Source organism: Ceratotherium simum, unplaced genomic scaffold (assembly GCF_057802395.1).
Source record: "Ceratotherium simum simum isolate JZ-2026a unplaced genomic scaffold, ASM5780239v1 HiC_scaffold_44, whole genome shotgun sequence".
NCBI classification, from domain to species: Eukaryota; Metazoa; Chordata; class Mammalia; order Perissodactyla; family Rhinocerotidae; genus Ceratotherium; species Ceratotherium simum.
Window position 1 is genome coordinate 2,366,113 of NW_028261260.1, and position 16,172 is coordinate 2,382,284.

The following is a 16,172-nucleotide window of genomic DNA, read 5'->3' on the forward strand; positions in this document are numbered from 1 at the left end:
CACGGGCTCAGAAGTCACCTTGGACAGCAAGGGACAATGTGGGGTCACTGACTGGCCAGGATTATGGTCCCTTATCCTGGCAAAGTAGAGCTCACTCAGGATCCATCAGGCCAAGCCAGGGAGGAGGCTGGGGGCTTTCTAGGGAAATTCTGTCCTAAAGGGAATTGCATAAGGAAGGCAGGGGTGCTGAGAATCCTAGTTCACAGGGAGCAGCCATGTTTATGGAACGAGGCCCAGCTGTAGCCTTAAAAGCTGCGTCACAGATCTTTCCTCCTGGATAGAAATCAAGCAGGAAAAGGAATTCAGGGTCCTGGACAGGGATCCCAGCAGGATTCAAATCCAGGTCAGGGGTGAACACGGAGCCCCTAGAGGGGCCTCAGGAGGGAAAGTCCTGCCTGTCTTTAGTCCATCTGCAAATGAACTTCCTCGGGTCTTGTCCTCTCAACGCGCACGTTTTGATCTTTTTCCATTGTTTTCCCCACTTAGAGCTGATGTAATCCCAGAGATTGAACTAGAAAACAACAAGTTCCTAAAATTTGGTCAAAAGAAACCTCAAGAAGAGAAGCAGAAAACATTCCCTCTTCCTCCAGAATTAGGAAGGCAGCCCCTGCCTGCGGCACGACATGGTCCTGCGTAGTGCTGTTTTAAAGTTACCCACATTTCAGTGGCTGTTTCTCTGCCTGTGAAAGTACCTTCAACCTTTAAATCTCAGGAGAAGGGGTGGTGGGCTGTGTCTGCTCCTGGAGGTGCTGAATGATACTGAAATGAACTGGTCCTCGGTGTTAGGGGGACTTGGTATTGTCCCCACTAGCCAGAGAAGGGGCTGGCCCTTCTCCCTTCTCCCACATACAATAAGCTGATGACCCGGAAGAGTTCTTGATTCAAGGAGAAATGTGAGATTCTGTGTCTCCCTCACATGCCTACAGAAAGTGACAGAACCACACCACAAGTTCCAGGCTGTAAAGGGAACAGGACTTTAATATAATATTCAAACATGGCATTTATTATTTACAACAAATAACTACTGTTCCTCCCCAATGAATGCATAGGTGCTGGGGGATGTCAGGGAGCTGAGATGGGATCGTCCCCCCTCTCTTGGGCTTCAGGGGACCCTAGGAATCAGCTTACAATGCTCCCCTCCCTGTCAGGTGAGAGGAGCTGGCCCGGTACATCGCAAGCATCCCAGCTGTGTCCCCGCTGCTGAGGATGAGGCTGTGATCGGCCACTGGTACGTGGCTCAGTATTGGGGCCTGGGCGCTGAGTAGAAGTGTCGGGTTATCTTGGGGGACCTCCCTCAGAATCATGGCCACCCACCCTGTCCTCACTGCACTGGGTGCTGCAGACCCTGTGCTCAGTGCTGTTAGCCACCAGTACCCCATTTGTCCCTGCCACGGGAGCAATCGTTTACTATCACCTATTTCACAGAGGAGGAAATGGAGTCTCAGGAAGCTGAAGAGAGTCACCCCAGTCACAGGACTGCTCAGTAGTGGAGCTGGGATCTCAGTGCCAGCTATCGGACTCCCCAAGGACACGCTTAGCCCAAAGTTTTACTGAACCCTTAGGAGTCAGTCACCCCGGCCCAGACACTCACTCACCCCAGACCTTGATGATGGCCGGTTCTTCTTGGCCTTGAATATTCTGCTGGCCAACTAGGTCTGGGGCTCTAGCAGGCAGGACAGGCTGTAGCTACAGTACAGAGAGGCACCTCTGAGCCTACCAGGAGCCACACCTCAGGTGTCCCCCCACTGCCTTCCCAGCAGCTGGAGTCTGGGTGTCCCAGAGTTTGCCAAGCAATAAGGACTGGGGCTGAGCAGGGGGCCACGGAGACAGGCTCTCTGGACTGGCCAACATGGAGAGTCCACCCCTGCCCTCACTCAACTCCTGCACAGCCTCAACTATCATTCTCGTTGAGCAGCTCCATGTCCTGGAATCAGGCCCCAAATCGCTCCTCCGGCTCTGGTTGTAATTCTTTGCAACCACTGGGAACAGCAGCATCTCCCTCATGACTCGGTATTCCTGGGACCAGAGGGAAGGAGAAGATGCACACAGGGCCTGGGTGGGGGATGCTGCAGGGGCCTTGTGGGGGGTGAGGTGTGGGGCAGGGGACCAGTCCTGGCAACGCTCCTTCCCACCAGTTCCATCCAGGCTCTACCTGTTCTCAGCATGGGAATAATCAGCCCCTCCTCCAGGAAGTTTTCCTTGATGCCATCCTCCCCTCAACCAACCCGCCAATTGGATGGGTCTCCCACTTCTCTGTTATCGAACTCTTCCACTCAATGTAAGATACAGGGGGTGGAACCAGGGACTGTTCTGCCCAGAGGGTCTCTGATTTCCACCTCCTTCCCCTCCCCTGCAGGGAGTGCCGCAGCTGCTCACCTCAGTCCCTTTCTTAAGGTTGATCTCATTCCCCTGGAAGGTAGACAGCCAGAGTCCATCAGACAGAATGCCATAGCCTGACTAGCCCCTTATGTCCACCCCTTCTCATGTTGCACGACTGCCAGGTCCCCAGAGGGGGCGGAGCATGCAGAGAAAACAGGACTTGGACCTAGGCCGGGCTCTGGGCTCCAGAGTAGGAGGACATGGGGGGGAGGCTGAGGGACCTGGCAGCACAACCCTCTCTGATGACAGATTTGGAGGCTGAGGCCTCAGGCAGAGGGGACTGCTCAGCAACTTATGTGCTGCCTGACTTGGGGGGGGAGCCGACTCCTCTCTCCCTCCATGGGCAGCATGGGAGTTAGAGGCTGAGTCCAGCTCAGATAAAACCTCACGCGGCTGTGCCATCAGGCAGCTCTGAGCTTCCCCAGCCTGGGGAACCGGAATGGGTGTCTCAGGTGGAGCCTCTGTTCACTCATCCCTAAGATGGGCCTGATGCCCCAGCTCCCAGGGGCGACTGCGAGGCTCCCAGGAGAGATGTGTCAAGTGCTGAGAGCTCGGAGCTCATTTTGGGGGCTCCCGCATCCCAAGGTTCAGGATCATGGTCCTTCCTGCCTGGTCTCAGGTTCACCCACCTCGAGATAATCACCCATCGCCAGACACAGCATAAGCAGGTCACCGAGGAAAGTGCCAAGATAGGGGACGACACCCTGTGACATTGGGGTGCAGTTGGGTTGAACCCTTGCTCTCAAGTCGACCCCCTGCAGACCCTCCCCTGAAAAGTCCACAGCCACAGCCTCCTGGCCCACCCCAGGGTTCCCACGGGGAGCAGCCTAGGACCATTAGCAGCTTCCCCTCAATTCCTCCTTGCTTCACACCCCAAGAACACCACACTCCTCCTCCTCTCCCAGGGCAGGCTTCTAGCAAATCACAGGGTATGCGGTCCCTGTCCCTCCCCACAACACACCCATCCTGCACCAGCTCTTCCAGGCCATCCCGGTCACTTCTACTGGGGGATTCGGACACTGTGGCACCAAGAGAAATGGCCCTCCTCTCTTGATTGGAGGCCTCCAGCTGGGATGCGCAGAGCCCCTCCCCCACAGGCACACTCACCTGCTGCTGCTGCTGCTGCTTCTCCTGCACTCTCTGGGGGTTGCTCTCCGGGGGGCAAACGTGGAGGGTCCCTCCTGTCAGGGTCGAGGACAGTGTCAGTGAGGCCATAGTCCCCTCACCGCATTTCTCTCCAGCACCACTTGCCTCCGACACTGGACATCTGACTCGAGTCAACTGGTACCACTGCCACTCCACCCTCCAAGGTCTTGTGATTCCAGAACAAGCCCAGCTCCAACTCTCTGAGTGTAAGCTTGGGCTTGCGTCCTGGACTCCCCAAGCCTGTTTCCTCATCTAGAAAGTGTGAGAACTCCAGCTACTTCACAGGATCTCCTGAGGACTCACTGTCGCATGACTGTCATCACTGTTCTCGCCCTCACCTCTCCAGGTGGAGCAGGCAGAAAGCTCCCACATTCCTTTCCTCCCTCTTACCTCATCACCCCCATGTGAGGCCTGCACCACACGATCACCATCCTTCCATTTCCCTGATGGGGAGACAGAGGCCCAAACAGGGGCAGTGAGTTGCTCAGGGGCCACAGAGGAGAGGCCACTTGGCCCTCCCAGCCAGAGACCCTGTTCCAACATCCTCACCTAACCCCCAGCCCCACCACTGACAACACTCCTGTCCCCTGAGCTCTCGAAGCTTGGTTGTGGGCCGAGCCATGGATGGAGAGGATGTGGTGTCTTGGGAGTCTGGTTGAATGGCTCCTGCCTGCCCCAGTCCCGTGGAGTGTCTGGCCCCCAGGCTGGGACAGAGGCAAAGCCAAACCCTTCTCCTCCCCAAGGAACCCCTCAGGATATTCCCCTGCACTGAACTCTTTCTTTATCCACTCAGAAACTGGACCCCCAAGGTGCCACATCTGATCTACAGGGAAGGGGATGACAGGACGTTTTGCTTCCCCGTTTACATGAAGCTCCTAACTTCCTTTCAGCAGGATCCACTAAGAATCTATCAGTTGCCTAGACGCTACTCATAAGCCACCTGGGGTATATGTCATTGCCAACCAGGCATTCAGGTGAGACTCCTGTGGTTGACTCGAGTGACTGTTCTAGGGGTCCAGGGGGTGTCCCAGAACGCACACACATCTGTCTCTGGTCCAGCTGTTCAGATCCAAAGATGAGCATCTTGTTTGTCCACCTGGGCCATGGGAATCCCCTGCTGTGCCTGTCCCTGGGGCAGGCAGTGTGCCCTCCCCTTGGAGACATGGTGAAGATAGAAGGAGCAGCAGGGGCCTGGCTTCCTGAGGACAGGCTTAGGCTGAGGGATAAACCCACCCAACCACCCAACAGCCTGGAAGAGGCTACATCCAGCAGGATGGACGTGCACGGAAGCCAGAGATCTGCTGATGGCGCCAGCTCAGCAACTTTCCCTGGAACAGCACAGCCAACACCACTGTGTCCCATGACCAGGGCCTCCTGGTCACAAACGGCACCCCACCTGCCCATGAGCCAAACAGATCCCTAAGCTTGTTAACCTGGACAAGATAGATGAGAAAGTTTCAGAGAAAGTTCAAGTGAGAAACTATCAAAACCACAGCTTGCCCAGTCACCCTCCCCCTGTGGCCCCTCCTCTCTTTGCAGACCCCCAGCCTCCACTCCACCTTGGTCATCAGTTCTCTGCTCAAGGACTCGTCTTGGCTATAGCGCTCCTTAAGTTTTTCAGAGCTCTCCCTGAGGCGAGGGGAAAGAGGGAAGGATAAATTTAGGGATAATGTGAGGGGTCTGAGTGCAAGTCCTTTTCTTTGACAACCTGAGAGATTCAAACTGCCTGGAGGAGTGCTCTCACTGGGCTCCTCTAAGGGCTAAGGTCTCGTGGGACTGGGAGGGTGCTCTCCTGTTGGTCACTGGGGTCACCATTCCCCCGCTATACAGAGCAGCTCTCTTTTGACCACTTTGAGTTTCAACTGGGCATAGAGTTCTGTTGCTATAAACACTTGAAAATCTCCAATGTGGCTCAACCCAGTACCTGGCATTTAGAGAAACCGAGTCCTGAAGCAGAATTGGTGCACTAAGGACACCAGGAGACTTAGAGACCCACTGCCGAGGCCCAGGCCGTGTTCCAAGCATTTGCTGCCACCCAGGAGTTCCCAGCTGACTGAGGGGCCAATGGCAGACATACGGGAGATCCCCCATCCACCCTGGTCCTCCTATGGAGAGAGGCCTACCCACCAGGAAACTTCTCCTGTGTGTTCTTCAGGTGGCATATGGAGGTTTTCTGCAGAGGAGAGATGACAGTGCGGGGCGAGGAGAAGTTCTTCAGGATCTTGCACTCCTGGGGAAGGGAAGAGAATGAGCTGTGAGGTGGGGTGCTGGAGCCCTGCTTGCTCTAGCTTCAGTCCCCTTCTATTTAAATCTCCTCTCCTGGATGAGACAGATGTTCAGGGAGCCCCAGAAGGGCACATTTAGGACCCAAAGAGTAACACTCACAGGGAGGAGGATTTTAGCTCAACCCAGGAAGGGAGCCAGGTAGGAAGCGAGCATCCCCGCACTGGGACCTGGAGTCAAGGTCAGCATTCACCTGGCAGGAAGGGCCTAGGGACTTGCAGGGGCTTAGACCACACACTGCAATCCTGGGAGCTGATAAACGTGGAGAGGCCATTCCCAAGGCTCCAGAGAGGGGCTCCACTGGGCCTCCCACAGCACACCTGGGCCACCTGGATCCAGCGCTCCACCACCATCACCCTGTCCTGGGCCGTCATGCTCGGGTCCCCGAGGCAGGTGGTGATGACGAGGCTGGCCACCCTTCTGAAGTGGTCGATGGTGGCCCGGACAGTGTGTCCCAGGTGCTCATGGCCGGGCTTGTTCCTCTTGCCCCAGGTGGAGCCCAGGCACTGAGAGAGCTCTTCCGGAAGAGCTCCTGGGGAACAGGGGGAGTGTCACCCAGCATTGACACACCCTAGCTCTGTGTCCACATCCCCAAAAGTCCCACACAGGGGTCACAGTTTAGAGCTGAAGCTCAGGAAGCTCAGGATGTGGCCTGAGCCTTGTGAGAGTCCCTGGCTTTTCTTCTCTGTCCACCGAGAGTACTCAGCAGAGGATGACCCAGGACCCAATACTGGCAAGGAAGGGAGAGGGGCATTTGCATCCAGCCCGTCCTGGCTAACTCCAAGCTCCAGATGGTGGCTCAACTCGGCTCATCCCAAGGGGGCATCTTCCAACACCCTGATCCTCCCTCTGGTCCCACTCCCCATTCTGATGCACATTCTCCTCTGGCAGCTGCAACCACGGGCCTTGTCTGTCTCCCTTGTAGTGAAGTACACATCAGGTGTCTACTAAGTCCTGAGGCTGTTGAGCCTCCTCAGCAGACGGTTGGGCCACCAGGGACCTGGCTGCACACAGTGAGTTCCCCTGCACCAGTGATGTGCCAGGCCCCACCCAGCTTTCCATCTCTTCTACCTCATGGAGCCGGCACAGCCACTCTGTGCAGCAGGTCCTGTTAGTGTCCACCTCTACAATCTGCAGGTGGAAAGCAAAGGCTTAGGGGTTCAAAAATTTGCCCAGGTCGTATGGTTGGTAAGGGGTGGAGCCAGGATTTGGGCCCAGATCATAAGAGAATGGATGAGGTCTGGGGCAACGATGGCAGAGGGAAGGGCTACCCAACCCCGCACTGAGAGCCCAGCTGCTCACCACATCCATCATGGTCAACTGCTCCACCACCAGCTTAGGAGGGAAGGCCGTAGGTTGGGCTTCTTCTCACGCTTCTTAGCCACAGGTGGAGATGGACTTCCCACTAGAAATGATGGTCCAGGTGACTCCAGCTCAGCAGCTCCCACTCCTGCTGCAGCCGATGTCGGCCCTTGCTCCAGCTCCAACACTGCTGGTGGAGGGGACACTGGCTCCAGTGCTAGAGAGGGTGGTGTCAACGGAGCTGGAGCCAGCTCTACCTCCACCACTGCCCACTGCTCTGCTTCTGCCGCTGGCTGGAGCTCTGCACCTGGCGCTGGAGCGGGATAAAGAGAAAGATTCACTCACATAGCTGACTTTCCATGTGTCCTTCTAAACACAGGAAAGATCCCACTTCCTTTCCAGGAATAGCCAGCCTGCAGTCCCCCTTAGCCTCTGGCTCTGCCTCAGTGGCCTCCTAAACTCACAACAGACAAGGGAAAGAGGGTCACGGGAGCTCAGCTTTGAACCAGACAAGGTTACCTGCATGTACATCCCCTTTAGCTTGAAAAAGAGACAGCCCCTGACTGGTCCCACCCTAGTTCTGGTCCAACCCCATCATCTCAAGGTCCTGAGTGTGGAGGCCCTCTGCTCCTGCTCTCATCTCAGAGCAGCACTGGATGGTGTGGGTTGCCTCATGTACCTGCTCCTTGTCTAGTGAGTTGGTGGAGTTGAAACCATTGGGCAGCTACTCGACCACCTCCTGAGTGGAGTTCTGCAAAGACTGCCCGGGAGCTGGGCCAGAGGGAATCAGGGGTTGCCTGCACACTGCCACTGGGGCCAACCCCCAAGAGAAAGTCTGCTCCTCAGTTCAGGCACAGAGGGCTTCCTGGCAAGGAACTTTGGTCAGGGAGGGAAGGAAATGAAACCTCTAGGGTTCAATAACATACGATTAGAGGAGCTCACCTTCTCATGCTGCCAGCCATGATCTGGTGTATGAACGTGACAGACTCACCAGGTTTCCGACACCTAACAACCAGCTCCTGCCCAGGAATGGCCTGCCCCACATACCCTGCCTTCCCCACTCCACACAGACACACAAACACACACAAACACACGATGAGGGGCCTGGAGTGTGGGGTTGATCAGGTGGGATCACTGTTGTGTCCTGGCCTGCACTAGCCTTTCCTGGGCTCCCCCATGTTACCCTTCACTGCCTCCTGTCAGACACCCAGAGGCGTCAGGGATGAGGGCTGAGCCAACATCAGCAACAATCAAAAAGATTCTCTTTCTGGGCTTTTTTGAGGCCAGATCCTCCAAATGTTGGGATACAACAACAAAACATTTTTGCTTCTTGACTGTCTCCATTCAAGTGAGCTGGATGAGCCTGGTTACCAGAGTTCTAAGATCTGTTGAGGCCTAGGACCAAGGAGATGGGGTCATTTTTCAAGATTCCTTTACCTGGGACCTTTACCTCAATCAGATTTCTCCAGAGCTGCCCCTTGAGCCCAGGCTGCTCACCCTCCTCTCTCATGTCACTTCCTGAACTGTGCACAAGGAGCCTACACAGCCCTAGCAACAGCTCCCTGGAAACCTAACTCAGCTCCTAGCTTTGAGGAGACAGAGATGAATGCAGACCTCCTTTTTCTTACCAGTTCTGCATCCTGGGAAAGTCCCCGTGCCTCTCAGGTCCTCCCTAGTTTCCAAACCTGCACCATGGGGATCAGGCTAGAATCTACTTCCTAGGGACCTCACCCGGTGTATATGAGATAATATCTATTACCCATGTGGGCTGGTGTCACATGTACCTATGGCACAAAATTAGAGATGGAAGAATAACAAGAAGGGGTGACATGTAGCACAGAACACCACTCAAAACAGGCCTGGGTTCTAGCAATGTGATATTGGAACAGTCACTTCCAACTTGGCCTCATTTCCAGGTCAGCATCATGAGGGGTTGAAACTAATGGAAATTTAGATACTGCCACCCTGTGGCATTAAACCATTCAATTGTTTCCTGTTTTATGGAGAATGAGACCCAAGTGCCTCATCTTGGCCTATGAGGTGGGCAGCCTCCACAATGGTACCCAGTAAGCCCCACCCATGGCATAGCCATCCCCGTGGAACCACTAAGTGGTTAGTAACTGGCTTATGAACATAATAAGAGCCAAAGTGATGGGATGTCTTGTCTAAATTTTAACTACACAAGTCTCTCACTTCCTCTTACTCCCTCTCTCATGTTCCACCTCTCTTTCTCACTCTGTCGAATCCCTGTAACTGAGGAATCAAATACCAGTGTTTTGGGGCTGCCCAATGTGGAGGCCTATAGAGGAGAGAAGCACGGGAGTGCCCAGGCCAACAGACAGAAAGTAACTCAGGCTCTCAGTCCAAACTGAACCCTGAAGTCTGAGAGTGACCTTTGGGGCTAGTCCTCCCCTAGTTGAGCCTCAGTTGAGGCCACAGCACCAACCTGTTCAACTCACTGAGGCAGAGGCACCCAGCTAAAACGTGCCTGATTGCTGATCCACACAAATTGTGAGATAGTCAACATTTGTAGTTTTGAAATGCAAGGTTAGGGGCAATGAAGTCAGAGAGGGAAAGGTAACTGACACAGCCTACCAGGTCCTGGCCCTACCTTCCACCCCAGCTCCTGTTCTCTCCTCCCAGCCTCCCTCCAGCTGCACTGGCCACATTTCTGACCTCTTCTGGCCAAATTCACTTCTGCCTGTGAGCCTCTTGTCATTCTGGTCCCAGCAAATGTCACCCTATTGAGGCCTTTCAGACCCTCCTACCCAGTGACGCCCAACCCTCCCTCACAGCCCTCTGCTGTGTTTCTCTACAGCACTTGCTCAGAGGAACTTACCCATGGCTCTCAGAAACAGTGAAAAAGATGGAGAACTCAAAGGTTTTGCGTGTACCAATGCCTGTGTTTCTCATCCCCTAAGCCATCAGATGTCTCCTTTGGATCCCACTGCTGCCACCAAACTGGTACAAAACAAAATAAAACTGAGTAAATTTTAAACATCTTATTGGCTTTATTCAACATTTCATGAATCAGGCAGCATCCAGTCTAGCAGAGAGAAAGGAGCTCCAAGGAGCTGTACAAAATGAAAGACTTTTATAGGCAGAAGGGAGCAGGAACAAGGAAGTTACACTACACAAAAAAGAGGGTTGGTTATTGCAAGGTTACCTTCCTTTAGGGGATGGCAGGGTTCTATCAGGAATTTGACCTACCTGCTGCTCATCAGGTGATTCCCAATTGACTGGTTTATGATTCTATTCCTGGGAGGGCAAAAAGTCTAATTAAATCTCGGCTTGTTGACGTGAGACTTAGGCTAAGTGGCTCCATTAGGGCCTGGTGTCTTGTTTTATTATTTTATTTATTTATTTTCTTTGTGAGGGAGATCAGCCCTGAGCTAACATCCGTGGTGATCCTCCTCTTTTTTTTTTTGCTGAGGAAGACCAGCTCTGAGCTAACATCTATTGCCAATCCTCCTCCTTTTTTCCTTCCCCAAAGCCCCAGTAGATAGTTGTATGTCATAGTTGCACATCCTTCTAGTTTCTGTATGTGGGGTGTAGTCTCAGCATGGCTGGAGAAGTGGTGCATCGGTCACGCCCGGGATCCGAACCCGGGCCGCCAGTAGTGGAGCGCGCACACTTAACTGCTAAGCCACTGGGCCTGCCCTGGTGTCTTGTTTTAAACACATTACTTCTGCTGGTCCCTGATTCCCCCAGTTACACCCCAGCTGTCCCTTCATTGACCATTGTTGGTCACACACCCACTGCACCTGCCTCCAGTCCTTCCCCTTCAACACCGTAATCTCACACACAGCTCCTCCCGACACTATCCTGACATCTCCCACCACAAGTCCCCTATATATTCCACATTGCCATCAAGATGATTGACAAACACCACCACCATTTATGTCCAATGGGCTGAGAGGTCTAACCATGCACTGGGAATCAGGAGTCACAGGGCCTGTCACTTGGCCTCCAATCACCTCCAAGTACCCCAGCTGAAGGGCTTACCCTGCGGAGACACTCAGTTGTAGCCAACTCCATCGAACAACATCTTTGCCCCGGGATTCCTTCAAAATGCTCTCCCCACTTTCCGCCCCAACTGGTCCTTGAGGGGTCATTTTGGGGTAGCCTTTGAGGCCACCTTGGTGATTTTGTGCCCAGGCCCAGACAGCTCTTGGCCCACAAACACTTTAACCATACCCCCTGAAATCATATAGCACAGGTAACTAGTGAATGGATGCAAATTATTGGTTTTACCTCAAGACACCTAATGAATATTTTACACCAGGAGCATCCACTTTTGGGTTTTACTGTGGGCTGATATCACAAGGCTCTCATCCAGTGAGCTTCTCTCTTCCCCAGCCCTCTGAGCAGCTTTCTCCAGGCTATATTGTGCAATGCACTATTGTTTCTCTCTCAGCCTGCTTCTCTCAGGTCGCAGGTCCCTTGAGTTTCCTGCCCTGACAGGCTACCAACAATCCATAGAAACAATGTCAGTCCTATAGCACTGGGTTTTCAGTTCTACTGGGATTGACTGACTGGACTTGGCACAGGTGCGGTGGCCCTACCCACACAAAATCAGGAAACTGAGGCAACTAAGAAGTATCCACAACCTTAACAGAACATGGACAACAACTCCGTAAGAACATATCATAACCCCTGAACAACACTCTCATGAGTCTCTTGCCCAAATGGTTTTAGGAAATAGCCTGGCCCTAGACTGTCTATACCGGTCAAGGAAGGAGGGGTTGGTGCCTTTCCTAGAACCACTTGCTGAGTGTACATCAACAGAGAAGTTCAAACCTACCTCCACCAAATGGCCCAAGAGGTTAAAATATTGCATAATATTACCCAAATCTTTGAATAGATACCAAAGGCCCCCGAGATCACTGACCTATTTTCATGGCTGGTCTCTCCAAGTTGGGGACAATGGAAATGGACTGGATTTTAGACTGTTGCTTGTATAATCATAGGATTTGTTACTATAGCCCTCGTCGGATGTTTACTCTCTTGGCTACAACCTGCCCTACCCCTAATAACTCCATTAATTACACTTATTAAATATACCAGCCAACTTAAAATTAACCAATAACCTCATTAACTTAAAAAATTCAAAATTTTTATGTGGACAATCTGCTTAACGTAGAACACATCATTTTAAGCATTTCAAAGTATACATTTCAGTGGCTTTTAGCACAATGATTATGTCGTGTGGCTATCACCATTATCTAATTCCAGAATATTTTCAACACCCCCAAACAAACCCATACTCATTCACACTCTATTTTCTGCTAACCCAAACCCATGGAAACAACTCATCTGTTTTCTCCCCCTACGGATTTGCCTATTCTGGACATTTCATTCAAATGGCATCCTGTTATTTATTGCCTTTGTGGATGGCTTCAGTGAGCACACATGTTTCAAGGTTCACCCATGGCCGAGCATGTAGCAGTACTTAATTCTTTTTTATGGCTTATAATATCCTATATTATGAATAGGCCATATTTGGTTTATGCAGTGATAACTGGATAGAAATTTGTGTTTGTTTCACTTTTGGACCATTGTGAACAATGTTGCTTTGAATGTCTATGGGCAAGTTTGCTCTTTTGGACATATCTACCATGGGCCTCTCCAGGTCAATGGTAATTCTAGGTTTAAGATTTTAGAAAATGCCAAGCTGTTTTCTGCAGTGGCTGCATCATTTTACTTTCCCACCAGTAATGTATGTGGGTTTCCCTTTCTCCACATCTTTACCAACACTTGTTATTTTCCATTATGTTGAATATAGCCTTCATTTTGAGCATGAAATAGTATCACATTGTGCTTTGAATTTGCATTTTCCTAATAATTAATGATACTGAGCAACTATCTTGTGCTTATTGGCCATCTATATATTTCCTGGAGACATGTCTATTCCAGTTGCTTACCCCGTTTCATTGACTTGTCTTTTATAATTGAGTTCTAAGAGATCTTTATATATACTCAATATAAGAGCCTTCTCACTTATATAAGTTGCAAATAGTAGGAGACTTCAAAGACCACTTTTAACAATGGATAGAACATCCATGCAGAAAATCAGGAAATAGCAGACATGAAAACATTAAATACTAAATGGAGCTATCAGACACACACAGAACATTTTACTGGACAGCAACAAAATGCACACTTTTCTCAAGGGCACACAGACTATTTTCCAGAACAGATCACGTGTTAGGTCACAAAACAAGTCTTAACAAGATTAAGAAGACTGAAATAATACCAAGTAACTTTTCTAAACACAATGGCATGAAACCAGAAGTCAATAACAGAAGGAAAACTGGAACATTCATAATACATGGAAGTTCAACAAAAACTCTTAAACTTAAAAGTAGATCAGGGGGCCAACAAGTGCTGTAGCGGTTAAGTGCATGTGTTCCACTGCTGGCGGCCTGGGTTCGGATCGTGGGCACGCACCAACCCATGCTTGTCAGGCCATGTTGTAGTGGCATCTCACATAAAGTGGAGGAAGATGGGCAAGGATGATAGCTCAGGGCCGGTCTTCCTGAGCAAAAAAGAAGGATTGGCACGGATGTTAGCTCAGGGCTGATCTTCTTCACACACAAAAAAGGTAGATCAAAGAAGAAATCAAAAGGTAAATTAGAAAATAGCTCAAAACATACAAAAAGAAACAATAGAGACTGGCCTGGTGGCACAAGCGGTTAAGCGCGTGCGCTCCACTGCGGTGGCCCGTGGTTCGCCGGCTCAGATCCCGGGTGCACACCGACGCACTGCTTGGCAAGCTATGCTGTGGTGGAGTGCCATATAAAGTTGAGGAAGATGGGCACAAATGTTAGCCCAGGGCCAGTCTTCCTCAGCAAAAAAAATAAAATAAAATAAAAGAGGATTGGCAGATGTTAGCACAGGGCCAATCTTCATCACACACACACAAAAAGAAACAATAAACACACCAAAACTTATAGGCTGCAGCAAAAGTAGTACTAAGAGGAAAGTTTATAGTGATAAACTTGTACATTACAAGAGAAGAAAGATGTCAAAGAAACAACCTGACTTACAACACACAGCATTAAAAAAAGAAAAAATGAAACCCAAAGTTAGCAGAAGGATGGAAGTCACCAAGAGGAGAGTGGAAAAAAAATGAAAGACAGTATGGACGATTAATAAAAGTAAAAGTTGAGTTTTGGAAAAAATAAAATTGAGAAACCCTTAGATAAAATATCTGGGAAAACAAAGATAGATGACTCAAACTTAATCAGAAATGAAAGAGGAGACATTGCAACGGATGCTTCAGAAAGAAAGCGATCAGAAGAGACTATTCTGAACTAGTGTACACTCATAAATTGCATAACCTAGACAAAATAGATAAATTCCTAGAAACAACCTACGAAAGCTGAATCATGAAGAAATAGAAATCTTGAATAGACCAGTAACAAATAAGCAGACTGAATCAGTAATCAAACACCTCCCAACGAGAAGGGACTTCTCCACTCTGCCTGACCTTAGCCAGCCTGCCCCAGAGCCAGGCTGACTTCTGTGGACCTAGCTGGCTCCCTGCAGGCTTCTGCAAATCCAGGCCCCTGGCTCACACTGGAGCATGCCAGCTCTGGGGGCCTCAAGCAGCATCCTTGACACCACGCTCCCACCAGGCTCCTGGGAACCCAGGGCCCCATCTCAGCCTAGGGGCTGCCATCTTCAACAGCCCAAGGTGGCTCTTGTGACCACAAGTGGTGTCTTTGGCACCAGGCTCCTGGTGGGCTCTGGTGAATCCAGACCCTGGCTCACCCAAGTTTCTGCCACTCCAGGCAGCCACAGGCAGCACTCAAAGCCACAAGCAGCTTCTGTAACAGGGCAAACCCAAGACCCCAGTAGGCTCCCACAAACCCAAGACCCCAGGTCACTCCAGCACTTGCTGGCTCCAGCAACCCAGGTAGATTCCATGACACCAGGCTCCCAGGGAGCTGCTGGGAACTCAGGCCCATGGATCACCACACCACCTGCCAGTTCCAGCAGCTGTAGACAGCTCTTATGGAACGAGGCTCCTTCCAGGCTCCCACAAAACCAGGCCCCCAGCTTACCCAGGTGCTTGTTGACTCAGGGGGCCCCAGGCAGCTCACATGGCACCAGGCACCGGCAGTTTCCCATGAACCCAGGCTTCCATCTTGATCCAGTGCCTGCTGGCTTCTGCAGCCTCAGGCAGCTCCTGTGGCCCCAGGATCCCAGCAGGCTCCCAGGAATCCAGACTTCTGGCCTACCACAGCACAAACTGTCTCTCGTGGTGCCAGGCTCCTGGCAGTCTCCCGTGAACCAAGGCTCTCAGCTCATCCCAGCACTGGCGAACTCTCATGGCCCTGGATGACTCCTGTGGTGGCAGGCTCTCAAAGAGGACCTTTCAAAACAGGCTGCAGTGGGGCTACTCATGAGCTCAGGGTCCCAGCTGTGCCCAGGGCCAGACACAATACCATAGACCCAAGCTTTCCACTCACCCCAGTACCAGGCTGCCCAAGGACTCCAGCAGCAAGCTTGCCCCTGGACACCACCAGATGGCCTACCCAGGACCCCTAGATGGGATGACTATGAAGGCTTTGGTTTGCTAAAGCCAGTCTGTAAAGAGTGGAAGAGGTGTCTACTTCCTCAAATTTGCAGACACCAATGGAAGGCCACAAGGATCATGAATAATCAAAGAGTCATGACACCACCAAAGAAAAAGAATAAAACGCCAATGACCGACCAAGCAATGGAGATATAGGAACCATGTGACAAAGACTTCAGAACAACCCTCTTTGAGAAATTCATAAAACTCTAAGGAAACATAGATAGACTACTAAATGAAATAAGGAAACAGTGCATGAACAAGTGAGAAGTTCACTATAGAAACAGAAATCATTAAGGAAAAACAAACAGAAATCCTAGAGTTGAAGAACACAATGACTGAACTGAAGAATTTAATAGAGAGCTTCTAAATCAGATTCAACCATGTACAAGAAATAATTAGTGAACTAGAAGATGTGTCGTTTGAAATCATCCAGTCAAAGAAGCAAAAAGAAAAACGGTAATGGATAGGAAGGGGG

At 51.1% G+C, this 16,172-nt stretch overlaps 1 protein-coding gene across 6 annotated transcripts in view; it reads right to left on the reverse strand.

The window, feature by feature from the left end:
* Window positions 1-958: 958 nt before the first annotated feature.
* LOC101403991 (ral guanine nucleotide dissociation stimulator-like) overlaps window positions 959-16,172 on the reverse strand; it is a 64,420-nt gene continuing 49,206 nt past the window's right edge. Inside the window, exons 1-6 of one of the 6 annotated variants that reach the window (XM_087428386.1) lie at window positions 6,002-6,122; window positions 5,653-5,755; window positions 3,487-3,560; window positions 3,009-3,083; window positions 2,377-2,409; window positions 959-1,686 (exon numbers count right to left, since the gene is read on the reverse strand). In XM_087428386.1, the coding sequence (XP_087284512.1) occupies window positions 1,588-1,686; window positions 2,377-2,409; window positions 3,009-3,083; window positions 3,487-3,560; window positions 5,653-5,755; window positions 6,002-6,082 (465 nt within the window). In that variant the 5' untranslated portion in view covers window positions 6,083-6,122 and the 3' untranslated portion in view covers window positions 959-1,587. Of the gene's footprint in view, window positions 2,017-2,376; window positions 2,410-3,008; window positions 3,084-3,486; window positions 3,561-5,652; window positions 5,756-6,001 lie in introns of those variants that run through there. The other 5 variants (XM_087428382.1, XM_087428387.1, XM_087428383.1 and 2 more) reach the window with 5 other exon arrangements.